The sequence below is a fragment of the Anguilla anguilla genome, chromosome 4 (assembly GCF_013347855.1).
Source record: "Anguilla anguilla isolate fAngAng1 chromosome 4, fAngAng1.pri, whole genome shotgun sequence".
Lineage (NCBI taxonomy): Eukaryota > Metazoa > Chordata > Actinopteri > Anguilliformes > Anguillidae > Anguilla > Anguilla anguilla.
Window position 1 is genome coordinate 10,532,662 of NC_049204.1, and position 17,048 is coordinate 10,549,709.

The 17,048-nt window shown below is 42.0% G+C and overlaps 1 protein-coding gene across 1 annotated transcript; it reads left to right on the forward strand.

Annotated features, from left to right (window-relative positions):
* Positions 1-2,280: 2,280 nt before the first annotated feature.
* Positions 2,281-4,746, forward strand: si:ch73-389b16.1. Its single transcript, XM_035415687.1, has 2 exons — positions 2,281-2,553; positions 3,311-4,746. The coding sequence occupies exons 1-2, from the start codon at positions 2,412-2,414 to the stop codon at positions 3,526-3,528; spliced, it is 360 nt and encodes a 119-aa protein (XP_035271578.1). The 5' UTR covers positions 2,281-2,411; the 3' UTR covers positions 3,529-4,746.
* The last annotated feature ends 12,302 nt before the right edge of the window (positions 4,747-17,048 follow it).

Here is a 17,048-nt window from a genome sequence, read left to right on the forward strand (position 1 = left end):
ACAAGAGAACCTCAGCTGACCATCTATGGTTGCACCAAAGTTCTTAGCTGTAGCAGCAGGATGAATTCTGAATGAAGACAAGTGAGCCAGTTCCACTGACAGCCATACATGCCTAAGCTATAACAATACCTCCAAGTATCACAGATGAGGTGGTATGCTTTTGGATCATGTGCAGTTCCTTTCTCCACACTTTCCTCTTTCCATCACTTTGGTACAGGTTAATACTCATCTCAGCTGCCCATAAGACTTGTTCCAGAACTTTAATTTTTTTTTCTTTATAAATGTACTTTGTTGCTACCTCTGACCGGGCCATTTTATTCATGAGGCTTACCAGAGCTTTGCATCTTGCGGTGAATGCTTTGAGGTTATGCTGGTGTGGTCTTCTTTTTATGGTAGTCTTTGACACATTGATCCCTACATAATGGAGAGTGTTCTTGATTTGTTCAACAGTTCAAAATTGAGTTTTCTTCTCAATTGAAATTATTATTTGGTCATTCACTACAGTGATCTTCTGTGGTCTACCAGGCCATTTGCTATTTCTGAGCTCACCAGTGCCTTTCAATGTATCAAACAGTTGATTTTGACACACCCAATGTATTGGCTATGTTTCAAATCAGTTTATTTAGATTTTCAGTTTCAGGAATACCCGCTTTAACGGTATTTGAGAGACAACAGCCAACTGATTCCAACAGACTCCAAATACAAATACCACACCTAGAATCATACTATGAATAGATTCTAGACTCTCTTTTTTTAGTTTTCTTGTATATGAACTAATGATGCAACAACATACTGTACAGCTGGCTAAGAAACAGTTTAGCAGCCAATTTTACAATTACATTTGGTCCCCTAAAATGGGGGTGCTATGTATAAAAAAGCTGCAATTGACAGTCTGCACTTTAACCTCATATTCATTGTTTAAATTCCAATCCATTGAGCTGGACTACAGAGCCAATAAACAAAAATTGTGACACAGTACACTTACAGACAGGGCTGTACATATGCGGGCCCGCACATAAGTGGGGGGAAATGGTATGAGTGTCAGGGGCCCTGTCAGTGGAAAGGGCCCAAGAGAGGACAGGTGGTTTTGTTTTTCAATTATAAATCCTCCCCCCCCACCCCCCACCACCACCACCACCACCACCACTCCCACCCTTTGAATGGGGCTCTTGCAATGATAGCCACAGAAATAAATTGGGGAGGGGCTCAAATAAAATTTAGGTTAGGGTCGCCTAAAATCTGAGGCAGCCATGTATGTGTGTGTGTGTCTGTGTATGCGTTTTTGTTTACATTGTTCACATTACAACACATGAAATTAAATGCTCTCGTATAATCGTGTGGCACAATCGTGTTCAGCTTATATTATTTTTATAAGTAAGGTGCCATAAACAGCTTATTCTCTGTAATATGGCTGAAGTACTCAGCTGAGGTGCTCTTGCACGCAATACATCACCAAAGAAGCACTTTGTCCTCTGTGCAGTAGGGGAATGTACAGGTGGGGGCCGTTTCTCCAGAATGCGGGCGCTCTGTAACCTTGGAGCCTGTGTGCAAGAGCGTCTCAGAGGGCCTGCACAGGCTGCATTTCCTGTCTCTGGCTCTGTTTTGAAACGATAAGTCTTGGCTCAACAGCGGTCTCTGCACATGTACTTCTGCAGATGTGGCAGGGGGATGCAGGGGATGTAGCACAGGAAGAGAATCTGTCCATCATGTGCATCGGGCTGTTCCCACTCTACCAGCTGTTGTCACGCTGTGTGCAGCTTTGTCACCAAAGCCATATGGCATAACAGGAAGCCACAGAACAATTTGCTCTTATATTCAATGATGCCACTAAGCCCTGGGTTTCAACAAGGGGATCCACAGACCCCTGGAGGCCCTTGAAGGTACTGTAGGTGGTCCCTGCCCAGACTGATTAGATTTGTAAAAAAAATATTTATAAATATAAAAATTATAGCCATACTTAACTTATGATGGGGCCTGGCTGCCTTTGAGCCTGGGAGGTGGTCCCAGGATTAGAAAAGCTGGATCAGCTTTTATATAAATTGTTGTTACCAAGCCGGCCCAAAGTATCTATCAGCACACACGGCCCAATTCGCTGTGGGCAGGAGTGAAAAATATCGAGTGAAAAATAGCTGCAGGGTGGCGGGTGAGCAAACCTCATGACTTGAACTGAAAGTAGGCTCTGTACTCCGTGAGCATTTTTTGTGCGATTGTTGCTATTTTCAGCATTGTGATGGGTATATAATGAGCCATGCTACGGGGAGGATGGCTCATTATAGAAAGTGAGGGGCGAGCTAACTGAAGGTATAGGAAGGCGAGGACCGTCTACTGGTGTTTTCATTAAGCAGCGGGTGGAGAAAGCCCGGCTCGCGTAGCGTTCGGTGCCAGTGTCCCGCAGGCGGCAAACGGTGGAGATGAGCGAAGGCCGGGTCGAAGCGGTGGAGCCGGGCCAGGAGCCGCCGAGTCCGGACGGAAGCACCGGGGCCTCCCGGCTCGGCCAGGCAGAGGAGAAGAAACCGGGGTCCGGGAGCCTGCTTGACGGGAAGTCTGAGATGGGTATGGCTACAAGGGGCAGTATGGGTCTCTCGATGGACGTAGTCATTATTACGTGCCTCGCTCACTGTATTTCCAGAACTTTTGAAATGAAATACGTTAATGGCAGTATTCGGTCAACATTGATTTGGCCGTAATTTTCACGCCCATTAATGTAAATGTTTGTTTGTTTTTTCTTAGCAAACACAGCTGGGCAAATTCAGACGTCACTGCAAATATTATAATCGAAGCTTTTAAATGACGTAGTCCTTCCCCAGCATTGTTTGGGCATATGGTATTTATCAGCAGTTTTCATTGAACAACTCCTAATTCTAACTGCTAATAGGAGAATTAGCCATTCGGGCTACAGTGTTCCATACAATCACTCAACAGGTATTTAGTGGTATTCTGTGTTCAGTGTGAAAGTCATCTTGCTGTAGTAAGAAATATTTTCCCACAGCTTGATACCTTTCGGTGCCACAGAGAACACTAACGGAATGTAGTTTGCTTGAAAATGTGCAACCCCTCTGTGAAGGGGCTCGTTTTAAAAAGTGGTCTGACCAGTGACTCGCAACCGAGAGTGACAATCATTCTATTAAAACTAATTTTCATTGACGTTTTACTTCTTCTTAAAGCTGACTTTATGGGGATAAGGCACTGGATTGATAAAGAGGATTTTAATGAGTTGCAGGTGCCCTCAAACAGTCTAAACCTGTTTGATTGTATCCGGCTCGATGCCTGCAAGCATCTGGCTCTCATCACATCCCGTGTGCCCGTTTAGTGCTGGACCTGGAGGAGAAGGTGCAGCGCAGCAAGAGGGACCGTCGCAACTCCCTGCACCGCACCATGCTGCTGGAGAGCCAGATGAAGACGGTCCGCGGCGAGCTGGAGGACACGCTGGACCACCTGCAGGAGCTGCGCAACGTGCTGCGGCGCTCGCAGCAGAACGCAGAGGAGCGCAAGGCGGCCATGGAGAAACTGGCCGCCGGGCGCCGGTGAGCACCTTGTCCTCCACCCCGCCCCTGACTAACGCAAACACGCCGCGCCCCTCTGTCCATCCCGCTCTTCAGTTATCTCAGTGTGCTCAGTGCTCAGCCACTGCGTTCAGATGATAAGGCCCCTTCTCTAATTACCCCTCCGCAACCGCCCCTCCCCTTCCGTGTCTACTGTTCCTCGTGTACACGGCCAACGTCTTTCGGTTGCTCCACAGGGCTGAAAACACACCGGGGCGCGCCCTTACTGCGCTAAGCAGCTCAATCGAATGACCTAATGACTGTATGAGTATCTGTGGGAAATGCTTCTGAATGTTTGCTTTGAAAATGATGAGACAGTGGCAGCCCTATCTCAGCATGTACATCCTGGTTATAAAGTATGAACTCCAGTTAACAAATATGATTGCCAGTTGCTGTCTCTCTTGTTTGCCCCTCTTTAAACTTGTCTGTATTCATTGATAAACATTTCAGGTTTGGTTGAGCTGTTCTCATCAGTTTATTGCCTCTGTATATGAAGTACAAAACAAATTCCTTTTACACTGGAAACAGGAAGATGGATACCTGTTACAGAACTGCAGGCCTCTTTGTTGTCTTAAGAAGTAATGTCAAGCAAATAACACTTGTGTAAATTTTTACATTTTGTAACATTACATTTTCTGTTGAAGAAAGTATCATCTTACTCTTGTCACATTTTTGAGGCAGTATTGCATGGTAACACAATTGTCAGAATATGAATATGTAGACAAATAAGTAGATCATTCATTCATGCAGTATGTATACTGTATACAGCTGAACGACTATCCCAGTAATGCGCTGTTTGAAGAATCAGTGCGTCCACTCATTAGAAGACCGTTCTTTGCACATGGTGCAAATTCCTGGTATAAACTATAATCAGGTTCTCAGCTGGATGAAAATCTGATTATAGTTTATCTCTCTTGTGTGTGCGGGGAGGGCTATCTAGCATCAGGCACATTACTGTCACTAGTTATGCCATCCACTACTTGTATGGAAATTTTCATCATCATCAAATCTATGTTATGGCAGATTTTCTTTCCATAACACCAGAATCATACCTTTCATATAGTTTCAAGAAACTGAGCAGTCATTGAGTCCTTCCAATTTTTTTTTTGTATATTTGTAGGCCGAATGCAAGCCAAGAAACACATCTGATTTCTGTCCAGTGATATACAAATATTAATAAAATAATAATATTTGTTCTTTTGCATTCATATGTGTTGCCTTGGATGGGTCCTAATCCTTTATTGTGGGATGTGGTAACAAGAAAAAAATATTTGTCATGTGGGAGGCCCCTGGGCTCCTGTGGTTGCTATGACGGCCACCATAGGCCGGCTTATCTCGCTCACGGGTGTGTTATGAAGCAACAACAGACTAATGAAACAAAATGGCTTCGGTAATGTTTGAACAATTGTTTCACATCGTTGAACTTACAAATAGTACAACCTTGCTACACACGGCGCAAAATAAAGAAGTAACTTACTGTATCTCCGTGGGGCTGCTGTTTTAGGGCACCGTGCCAGCGCATGTGTGTACCCCGCGGTCTGTGTTGTACCTGATCAACTGTGGCAGAAAGCCCCGCTGGGGTAGCAGTACAGTTGGCTCTAGTCTTTCGAACGACAGCGTAGTAGGAGGCGGTGGCTGACATCCCCTGCTTCGGAGCAGAGCACGTGCTCGTCCGCGCTCTTCCAAATCGACAGTGGACGTTGTGACGACGAGCGCTGATTAATTCAAGTGGGCAGGCCAAATCCAAATTAGAGAGAAAAAAAAAGGGGGGGGGGGCATGAAAAAAAGAAAAGAAGACTATAAACTGCCTGCTGGCTCCAGCGAGTCCACAGCCACCTTAGGTACATTTAGCTACATTTACCTGGCAGGTATGATGGCTATCAGGTCCATGGCAACAGTGCAAATCGCCCTTATTTAGACTGCCTGAGTAAATACATAATGAGCTTCTCTGTTTTGCTGTAAGGATCACCAGCAACGATTCCAACTCATGATCTCCCAATCCACAGCCGTAATTAACTTGGAAGAGCGAGAACAGGCCTGTGAGGTATCAATCTGTTTTTCTTGTTGCATCATGTGGAGTCACGAAGAATGCCCTGGGGAACTGGAGTCCATGTTTTACGTGTTCACCGGTACATGTTCCCACTCAGTTCCCGCTCCTGCCTGCGGCATATTCACAGTCACGCTATTTAACTGAATGTTGACTGCACTAATTATAGAGCATAACCAGTCCTAGGTCCGGGGCTGTCATATATTGTCTGTATCTGAAACGCCCATTCTCTGATTATAAAGTTATTGAAGTGGGAGTGCTATAGACACTCCTCATTATTCAGCACTGGCCATGAAAAAAGACTATGGGATGGAGAAGTGTCCTTGGTCTTACTGTGTACTGGTGTACCAAACATTTGGTGGTGCATAAAATGCTTGGAAATGAGCAATTATCTAATTTCATTCGTAAGTGCGTTCCATTCCAGTAGTAAAGTAACAGAAATAACAAAGGGAAGACAAACAAATACCATTAGCCAATTTCACTAAGTCCATATTTGCATAACTAAAATGTTCAAAATCTGCATTTAATAATAATAGTACATTGATGCTGTCTCCTCCCCCACTATAAACACAGAATTATCAAATGTGGAAAGACCATGTCCTCTATGGACCAGGTTATCACTGTAGCTTAAATCTGTGGCAGCAGCATTAGATTGAATCAAGGTGCATGAAGTGCATGTGCATGTGTTTCACGTGTACGGGTGTGCATGTTTGCGCGTGGTGTGTGTGTGTGTGTGTGTGTGTGTGTGTGTCTGTGCAGACTTCTTTTTTTTTTTTACTTGATTCAATTTATGTAATTTATTGAATTTGTCTATAGGGTGTATTGTTCTGTGTGAAAGATTTTTTTTTTTTTAAACTTCAAATGAAACTGCAGAGGTTGAAGCAGCCAAGTTCTGCTGCAGCAAAGCCTGAGGAATTATTTAACAGCCAACACTAAAGATGTTAAGAGGAACACACCTCCTCGGTCTGATTTATAACGCTCAACAGGAACAGCCTGTTCCCTAACTGAACACTCGGAAGGTTTGGGCATCAGCAGTGAACTGCCCCGCAGTTATCTAACTGAGGATATGCGCAGGGAAATCGGTTTTCCCAGCTGTTCCTGCACATGTCTCTTATACAAGATTCGTGCGTGAGAACCACTTATAGATATTTTCTTCACATCAGTAAAAACGCAAAGTGGACAACATTCTGACCATTGTTTTTAAGTCCATTAACAATGACCAACTGATTGTTACCAGTTGGTCATTGTCCACCAAATTGTTTGCATTCAACAGTAATCAGTCTGTCAACTTATGCCGACCTTACAGAATCACGTTGCACTGTGGAGTACTAGAACACCTGCATATATGCTTTATGCATGATAATCGCGTGTGTGGGTGTGTGTCTGTGTGGGGGTGTGTGTGTCTGTGTGTGGGGGGTGTGTGTCTGTGTGTGCATGGTATCACTGCACAGGGAGAGGAAAGGAGTGATAGAGAGCCTGTCAAATCAGGTTTCATTCCGTGCACGTCTGGAATGCATTCATCTGGGAAATATAGTACAGTACATGAATTAAATAAATGGTGTCAGTTGCACTCATGGAAATTTCCACTCTATATTCATATACCCCATGAAGTATATTGTACAAAACTTTAATAAAACAATGTGACATAAGCCACACCGTGAATAACACAACTACCCTGTGCTCCATAATGTTTGGGACAAAGTTTTTTTTTCCTTCTTGATTTGGCTCCGTACTCCACAATGTTACATTTGCAATCAAACAATTCACATGCGGTTGAGGTGCAGATTCTCAACTTTTATTAAACTTTTATTTTTATGCATTTTGGTTTCATTTCATGGTTTCAAATTACAGTACTTTCTATACATAGTTTCCCTATTTCAGGACACAATAATGATTGGGCCAAATAGCTTCACAGGACTTTCTGATTTGTCAGATGTGTTCAATTGCTTCCTTAGTGCAGGTAAAAGCAATCTTTCAGTATCTAGTCTTGATTCTGGGCTATTGATTGTCTGTGGAATCTGTTATTGGCCTTTGTCAACAATTGGCATTATGAGGCTGAGAAAATTTTTTTTCAAAAACAGTCATAGACATAGGCCAAACCTTAGGCAAACCAAAATCAATTTTTGGAATTAAAAATTAAAAAGAAAGAGAGCACTAGTGAGCTCAGTAATCACAAAGGGCCTGGTAGACCAAGGAAGAACTCTACAGTTGATGACCGATTAATTCTCATCATAATGACGAACACCTGTCCGCCAGATTAGAAACATGCATCAGGAAGCAGGCCGGGATGTGTCAGTGACAACTGGATGCAAAAGTTTTCACAAACAGAATTACAGAGGCTACAGTGCAAGATGAAAACTACTAGTTAGCCGCAAATACAGGACGACCAGGTTGCAGTTTGCTAAGAACCACGTAATTACTCTTCAGAATTCTGGAAAAAGATCTTGTGGGCAGATGAGACCCAGATTCTCTTGTATCAAAGTGATGGCAAGAGTAAAGTCTGGAGGCCAAAAGGAACTGCTCAAGATCCAAAGCAGTCTAGCCACCCCCACCCCCTCCCCCCCCATCCTTGAAATATGAATCTGTACTTCAACTAGATGTGAATTGTTTGATTACATATCAAAAATTGTGGAGTACAGAGCCAAATCAGGAAAAAATATGTCTTTGTCCCGAACATTATGGCATTCACTGTAGAATGTTAATCTCACTTAACCTCAGATTTGTAATGTATAGCTGCATAGTTGCGGTCTTGTGGAATGTAGAGTCTGTCAGAGGAAAAATTCCTTGCTGCATAGTAAGTGCATCCCAGGCAACACAATTATATAAAATACTCCTCAGTAACTGATAAACTGAGAACTTGCAAATTAAAAAGTTTGGTGGAGACAGCCAGACTCTTGGTCGAGTCCGCCTATATCATTTATCCAAAGGTTTACATAAGCCATCATTGTAAACCCAATGACTGCCTTTCCTTACACTTCCCTCCTTCCCAAATCCACCAAGGCCACACTGTTCCCTCACATTCCAGCAATAAAACTTTTCACCGAGGCATCCTGTGGTAAAGCTGGCGTTTGGACAAAGGGTGCGTGGGGGGATAAAATATAAGATATAGATTGAGTGCCTTGGAGTTTGCAATGAGAACCTTTCTTTTTTGATAATATTTTGATACTATCTGAAGCCAAGGCAGCATTCCTTTTTTACCATTACCATGTGTTTTCCAAATTGGTATGAAATATAGTACTTTCAATAAGCTATACTTCAGTTGAACTATTGTATATATACAGTAAAACTGTCCACACACACACACACACACACACACACACACACACAACGTGATTTTACAGTAAATTGTGCATCAACACCCTTTTCTCCTTCATTTTGCATAAATAAATGCATAAACTGACAGCAGAGTTATTCTAGTCTGGGTTTGTCTGGATGTCAAATCAGAAAGCTCAGGTCATCGGGGATGTAGGTCCCAGCAGTTTACTCATGGGTAGGTCTGGCAATCTGAGCAACAGACAGCTCTTCCTTGCTCACAGTTACAGGACTGTTGCACTCAGTCTGGCACTACCAGGTGAAGCCTGCTGCTCAAAGCCAAAATGTCTTTCATGGAGAACTGATCCACACCCTTTTGCCCTCTGTGTTTAATGGCTGCTTTGTTTAGTGCCCCCTGCTGTTCACAGAAATTGTTGCTTTTAACTCACTCTCAGACTGCTTGCTTTTATATTCCAGGTTTATGAAAATAGTAAAGCTATATAAGCAGTGTCAGTGTAATATGCATGATACTAAATTACATACGGCTTCTTAGTTTGTGAGCCCTTCAAATTGATATCACAGAACAACAACAACATGTTACTTTATTTATTTCAATTGAATACATTGACCCATGTAGACTTAGCTTCACTGTTTTTTGTTTATTCATTTATTTATTTGCCACAATACTTGGCATACTTCACTAGCCATCTTATGGTTACTCATACTCCACAGATGAGAGGATTGAAAGACACACCTATCAGTAGGAGAGAAATGGGGTGCTGTGATAAAAGAGGGGAGATCACTAAGAGCCATTATGAAATGAATGACATCTATATTGCCTTCCAGAAAGCGGACCCAACCATGCCATGAAAATGCACGCCCACACCATTCCAGGACCACCAGGATCCTCCACTATAGGAAACTGTCATCTTCTAATTTTATATTCATACCTGTAGCTGGATGTTTGCTAATGTCTGCAGCTTGCATGACAGCATTGGCTCCACACCTGGGCCTCCACCCTGCTTTCATCAGGTTCTTTCCTTCCTGGATGAGCCACTTTTGCTGTTAATCCCACGCCCTGCTGTTGGAGCCAATTTGTCACAGGATCACATTGCCCAACACTACCTTCAACTGCTTGCTCTTCAGGCAGGTGAAATGTGAGGCATTGAAATGGCGGTACGTGCCAGAAATATAGATCACAGAAAGAATAACTGAAATGAGAGGGAGATGTCTTCCTCGGAAGGATTCACACAGTGTGAATGCATTGCTGAGACTGTCTTGAGTCATATGGCTGTGGAAGCACTCTGATCCATGTGTCTCAGGCTATGGAACTCAAAATTGGCAGCTAATGGAGGATGTGAAGCAGGTCAGGTAGGAGTTCTGTGTCAAGAACTGGCTGGAGAGCTCACTCACCACACCACACCTTTTAAATGACATGTAAAATCTTCCCTTCACGGGCTGTTTAGCCATCTCTGGCCTAACATTTTTCACCTTTCTAAACAAATACTCAACTGTCGTTTAACCGCCTTCAAAATCCCATTTGTTTGTAAGGCCCATTATGGAATCTAACCATGTAGACTTCCGCCCATTTCGCTAAGCCTAAGGAATATAAATAGTATAAAATGCAGACAAGGTTTATTGTACAATACTGCCCAGTCAACAGTTTGTTCATCAATACAGTGATGGACCCTGCTGTTGCATTGTTGACTAGGCATTGTTACATGGATTTAAATTCCTGTTCATGCATGCTGTGTACCTCTGACAGTCTTACGTATGCTTATTTTTAAAGTAAATCTGCTTCCTGTTTATAAATCTTTCTTTACTGTGCTGAAAAAAAATATGCATTTGAGTCCAGGGAAATTATTAAGAATTATTGTCATATTCAGCTATGATCTTCATGTAAAACTGCTAAATAATGGAAGCAGTTTTTCTGAATAGAAAACCAAACTAGGACTAATCTTTATTTGGTCGGCTTATGGTGCTTACCAACAATAATGTATTGTACATTATGGAACAAATATGCATTAATCTCTTGGGTGGCAGTGTAGTATAATGGGTAAGGAACTGGTCTTTCAACCTAAAGGTCACAGGTTCAATTCTTGCATAGGACACTGCCGTGTACCCTTGAGCAAGGTACTTAACCTATGTTGCTTCAGTATATATCCATGCTATAATGGCTGCAATGTAAATGTAAAAAAAAATTGTGTAAGTTGCTCTGGATAAGAGTGTCTGCTAAATGTTAATCTGTATTTATCTCAGTACGCTTTAGCTTTTATTTTGTGCATCCGTGTTAAGATAAATATAAAACCAAGCTTCAAATGATTATTAGGAAGAACATTTTAGGCAATCCCAGAGACAGTGAAGCCTGTTGAACCTGTTCATGAAAAACCAGGGAGCTGCACCGTATAGCGTGCCGGCTTTCTCAAGCATACCACCAGCTTACACCCTGTTTTATACTCTCTTTCAGTCTCCTCGTTTCATCGGATGATGTTCACAATGGTTGTGAAACCACACTGTTCTATGGGTAGGCTGGTAGTCTACAGCCATAGGCATTTTTAATGCATTTTTAATGCCTCCCGCTATTAAATGAGCAACGTTGTCCCACAAAAGTGCTCTTTGGCTCTGAACCACATTTGTACCACACCCTAAAGCCTTATGTAATGAAGGCCTCGTTGAACCACAATGTTAAGGTAATTTGCTGTGGTTTGTTGTCCCAGTTTTAAGCCCTGGGATCCAGCTGCCAAAAATGCAGATATGAAGAAGACAGGTTGCATACTGTATGCCTCCACAAATGACAAACACCTCTGTGCACATACAGACTTTCAAGGTGTCATGGGCGTTGAAGCTAGCTAATTTGCTAAAATATTGAGGCAAGCACAAAGCCCTCACTTTTTGATAGATGAGGAGACAGTTGTCTTCATTTCTGTATTATAAGAATTAAACATTGTTAAAAACATGGATGGCAGAAAACAACTATTTGTTTAAGGCTACAGGAGACAAACTGAAAGATTGAGTTGAGCACAGCAAGTTAAGTGTAGTCGAACCAGAGACCAATTAGACACTGAAAGCAATGCATTTCAAGTCCAACTCTCAGCTTCAGTGTGTTAACTCATGTGGTTAAGCCAAAATAAGAAAATGCTATTAATAAAAAAAGTTTAATGTGTTAATCCTTAAAAATGAATTGGAAGCTAATCAAGTATAGAGGTATATGAATGTGCTGTTTCTTTCATGTTGCATCAAGTAAGTACCATAATTGGAATATGAACCAAACCAGAATAAGAGTCATTATTCGGAATATGATGTACATGTAAACATGGTCAATGAGGCTCTGCTCATCACAGTGGACCTGTAATGACTTCTCTGTTTTCTTTCTCTCTAATTCCTTGACCTCTTTTTTCTCTTTTTTCCCATACATAATTCCCATACATGAACCAAACATGTATAAAAATACCCGTAAATAAAAGCTGAGAATGTGCACCTTAACCACATGTGAACTGTTTGATTACAAATCTAAAATTGTGGAGTACAGGTATGTCCTTGTCCCAAATATCAGCTCACTGTATATATACATATAGTTGTAATTGCTCATAGTACATATGCATATAGTTGTAACTGCTCACTGTATATACATGTAGTAGGAATTGTTGTTCTTTCTGCACCCCAATCAGTTCCTACGACACACCTCATCACATTAAATCCCCTTTTGTATTTATTTCCTGTATGTGAATTGGCCACACTAATCTCTCCTAAAAATGTTTTTAATCTTTTACTCTTCCTGGCTCTTTCCTAAAAAATCTTTAACTGGTTCCCTATGTTATTTCTAGTAAAAGAATTTTAAACAAAGTTAAACTATCAACCAAAAATATAAAACCCAATTTCAATGACTGAATGGTGTGTTTGAATGGGCCTCTGCTCACTCTCTTGTGCTCCGGGTAGCATGACCTTCCTACTGGGTAGAAAGTCTCCAATGATGAGAGGCATTCTTGGCTGGTAAACTTGTTTACCCATGCACTGGGATTTCTGCAAAATATGGTTGTAAGAATTCCCCTGCTAAAAAAATGGGACAGAAACCAATAATCTGGACTGCGGTAATTTAAATTTAGGACTTCCTGGCTAATGCAAGACTGTTGCCAAGCCTACCGCAGGAATGACTGCCACAGTTAAAGCCCCACCCTAATTTACATTCACACAACAAAGCTACAGTCCCTTCAGAGTGGAACAATAGGCTGACACAGTGACATATTAAACATGCATACACATACTTGGTTTGGTGACAGTCCATTTTGTCCAATGATGACCAAATTTTCCATTACATGTGAATATTCAAGTTAATTCTTGAGCTGCAGTTGCAAACTGTTCAAACCTTCAACTGAACTGGTCAGTTGAAGGTCCATTCAGAGGCAATACTGCATGCCTGTTTTCACCTTGCATTTATTTTTATAATTTTCTAATCCCCTTTGAACAGGGGGAACAATGTGGAAGTAATCAAGTTCCTCTATTTTTGAAGAGCTGACTTTGCAGACTCTTCAAGGTGGTTTTCAGCTGGTCCTTATTTAGGATGCTTCCATAGAGTTTTATGAGTGGGAGGTGGGTATGAGGTGTGGGTGACGTTGTGCACTGGAGGATTCCAGTATGTGGCACTAGGTCTTGCCAGGACATGTTGAGGAATCTCTGGAGGCACTTGTTGTGGAAGGCCTCCAGGCTCCTTATGTGGCTACTGTAATCTAGGTTTCACACCCATATAACAACGCGGAAATACAGAATGCGTGGTGCATTTGAACTTGGGCACCCAGGTTAAGGCTACTATTCTGAAATACCCTTTTCCTGAGGCAGCCAAATATAGCAAATGGTGCTTGAGGCGGTTTTGTTTTTTTTTTTTTGCATATGGTGCCACTCTGACAGAAGGTACCTGAAAATTGCGGAAGAAGACACCTTTGCAACTTCGAAGTTGGTGAGAGTGGTATTGGGCGGGGGGGGGGGGGGGGGGGGGGGGGGGCATCAATCCAAAGGCAAGGATATTCTAAGATGGCTGGTACCCCCTCACAACTGCAAGAGGTTACTGGAAATCCAGTGTATCAGAAAACTGCCTTCAAGCTTACCGCCAATGCTTGCTTTTTGGTCGAGGTGCGATCCTTTAACGTTTGACTTTCTGGGCTTACCTATAAGGCACGGCGGGGGGGGGGGGGGGGGGGGGCATCAATCCAAAGGCAAGGATATTCTAAGATGGCTGGTACCCCCTCACAACTGCAAGAGGTTACTGGAAATCCAGTGTATCAGAAAACTGCCTTCAAGCTTACCGCCAATGCTTGCTTTTTGGTCGAGGTGCGATCCTTTAACGTTTGACTTTCTGGGCTTACCTATAAGGCACGGCGGTGTTTGATAGACACCAGGGCGTGTCCATGTAGTTGCACAGTATCTCTGGGGCTGACTGTTGCTCTGAGATCCCATGCCAGTTAGCCTGAAGTCACTACACACACACACACACACACATACACACACACACACTCAGACATGCAAAGACAGGGCCACATTTGAATACATACGATGTGTTAACTTTTCCGCCAGTCTACTCCAATCCGTGCAACTCACTTGAGTACTCCTCAAGTCTGTTAGATCACATAACAGTGTGGGCCTGTGTGCAAGTCTTTGCCTGTGTGAGAGAGAGACAGAGCGATAGAATTGGTGCAGCAAGCAGAGACACGCTATAAGGACTGGGGAGTTCCTGCCTTCACCAGAGGCACACATCTGCAGCCGTCCGGGAAACTGTCCAAATAGCCCAACCCGATTGCACCAGATAACATGGCACCAGATGGACATGTATGTGCACCATGTAAAACACTCCGAGTGAGACTAATAAAGATACAGAATAAGAGGGTTTACTGCTTCCTGTTTCATAGAGGAATGCCTTTACTCATTTGCGTGCACCTCTGCATCATTCGTTGTTTGCTGTGGATACCAACATTGTTTAGCTATGCACACATTTACTCATTTTCCTGTTTTCAGAAAAGAGGATGTGGGGTGCGGATATGTGGGCATGGCACTGTTTTAGTGCACAGCACAAGCTGTCAATGCATTCATGTAACGTGCCTAGACTTTAATTATCTTAGAATGCTTATATTTTTTCACTTAATGTCATTATAAATATTCTTAGAGACAGTATGATTTAATATAACACAGCTTGCAAAATTGGAATTTTGTTTTTATTTATTAATGGATATTTCAGGCAGTAGACAGTCCTACCGTCGTATAACAAGATTTACACAGTTGAAAAAAAGATACTGCGAATGATAAGCTTGCGAGAAAGGTAATTCTTTATGTGAGCAATAAAACTGTAGAAGCTACACTAGCGATCAATCTTCCGTTGCATAAGAAACCACAGCTTTAAATACTATTTTGAGTCATGTGTATGACTAAGCTTTTCCTCTGTGCCTTGGAAACTCGTTGTAACGTTAAACTGTATTCACTAGACTCATGAAGATTTTCCTAAAAAAGAATAAGCTGTATTTCAAGCGTCCTGAAAGCATTCCATAAAAACAAGAATGCACCAATTAAAATGATAAAATTTGATCAAATTACACAAAATTCATTATGAAGAAATAAACTGATCATGAAATTATTTACAAATAGAATGTGGTAGATCAAGCAAAAGTTTTTTTTAACTAATTAATTTTACAAGAATAAGGGAGTAGTCATATTTCTATTATTTATATTTATATTAGACGGCCCAATATAACAAATTCATTATTCACTTCAAAATCCAGTATAGACTGTACTCAGAAAGCATTTAGAGAGCTAATGGTATATCCATCCATCCATCCATCCATTATCTATACCCTCCTATTCCTGGTCAGGGTCACTGGGGTTGCTAAAGCCTATCCCAGCATGCATTGAGTGAGAGGCAGGAATACACCCTGAATAGGTCACCGATCTAACACAAGGCACACACAGCATTCACTCACACACTCATGCGCTCATAACTATGGGCAATTTAGAGTCTCCAATTAGCTAGACATGTCTTTGGATGGTGGGAGGAAACCAAAATACCCCAAACAAACTCAGGGCCTTCTTGCAGTGGAGCCACAGTGCTACCCTCTGCACCGCGGTGCCGCCCTAGATCTCACTTGCAATTTTTAAAAGAAATGCTTGAGGTCTTCCACGACTGGTTTTCTGCCACAGGTTTGTGTCAGTTACAGGAAGCAGCATCGCAGTGAAACGCCTAATTGGCTGAAAGGCATCTCATTCTCTTTCACAATTCTATCTGCTTTTTTTTAATCTAAAGGAACACGACCTGATTGTTAATAATTACAGGGTAGGGTGTAGATTTGACCAGGAATGCTGCATTACATGGTTTGTTCCAGCCTGTCTGTGACTGCAAGTTTGTTCAAAAAGTCATTGCTGAAACAATTTTTGATATCAAATCAAACCAGCAAATTGAAATTCAATTTCTCAAAAATCCACAAGTTTATTTTTTTGATACAGTGTGAATATTGTTTCATGTGAATCAAGGTTAATTATCAATTACATATAATTATCAATTCTATTATAGTCAAAAATTAGTATTGTATGCCTATGTATTAAGAGGCATAGTCCTTACAGACTGATAATTTTGTCATGGGTAGGAAAGGTTATGATGAAAGGTTCTTATTCACTCTTAAACACTATTGGCTATACCTATGTAATAAATCTGCATATATCACTTAAGTCCTATGCTAAAGGAATCCATAATATCTGTTCTCCTAAATGTTCACTTGCTTTATTGTAGCTTTCCATTTTCACTTATATTATCCGATAATATCAACTAGCAAGCCTTGTTGCTACATTATTCTCAATTTCAATTGGTCCATTTTCAGCTCTTTAATATCTCATTAAATTTTAATACTGCAATTATAAGTTCGTGTTGAGAGCAACTGGAAATAAGCATTTCTCCATGGCTGCTCCTTCAGCGGGAGGTGCAGTGGTCACAGCAAGAAGGTCCTGGGTTTGAATCTCGGGCTGGGCCTTTCTGTGTGGAGTTTGCATGTTCCCATCCCATTGCCCATAGGTATGAGTGCGTGTGTGAATGGTGAGTGAACGGTGTGTGCGCACTGCGATAGATGGACGACCTGTCCAGGGTGTATTCCTGCCTCTCGTCCAATGCACGATGGGATAGACTCCAGAACCCCCTGCAACCCTGATCAGGATAAGCGGGTAGATAATGGATGGATGCT

Bases quoted from the DNA above. Each gene is read 5' to 3' on its own strand.
- si:ch73-389b16.1 (XM_035415687.1), top strand. From the start codon at position 2,412: ATGAGCGAAGGCCGGGTCGAAGCGGTGGAGCCGGGCCAGGAGCCGCCG. The intron at 2,554-3,310 runs GTATGGCTACAA...GTGCCCGTTTAG, and splicing joins TGACGGGAAGTCTGAGATGG to TGCTGGACCTGGAGGAGAAG.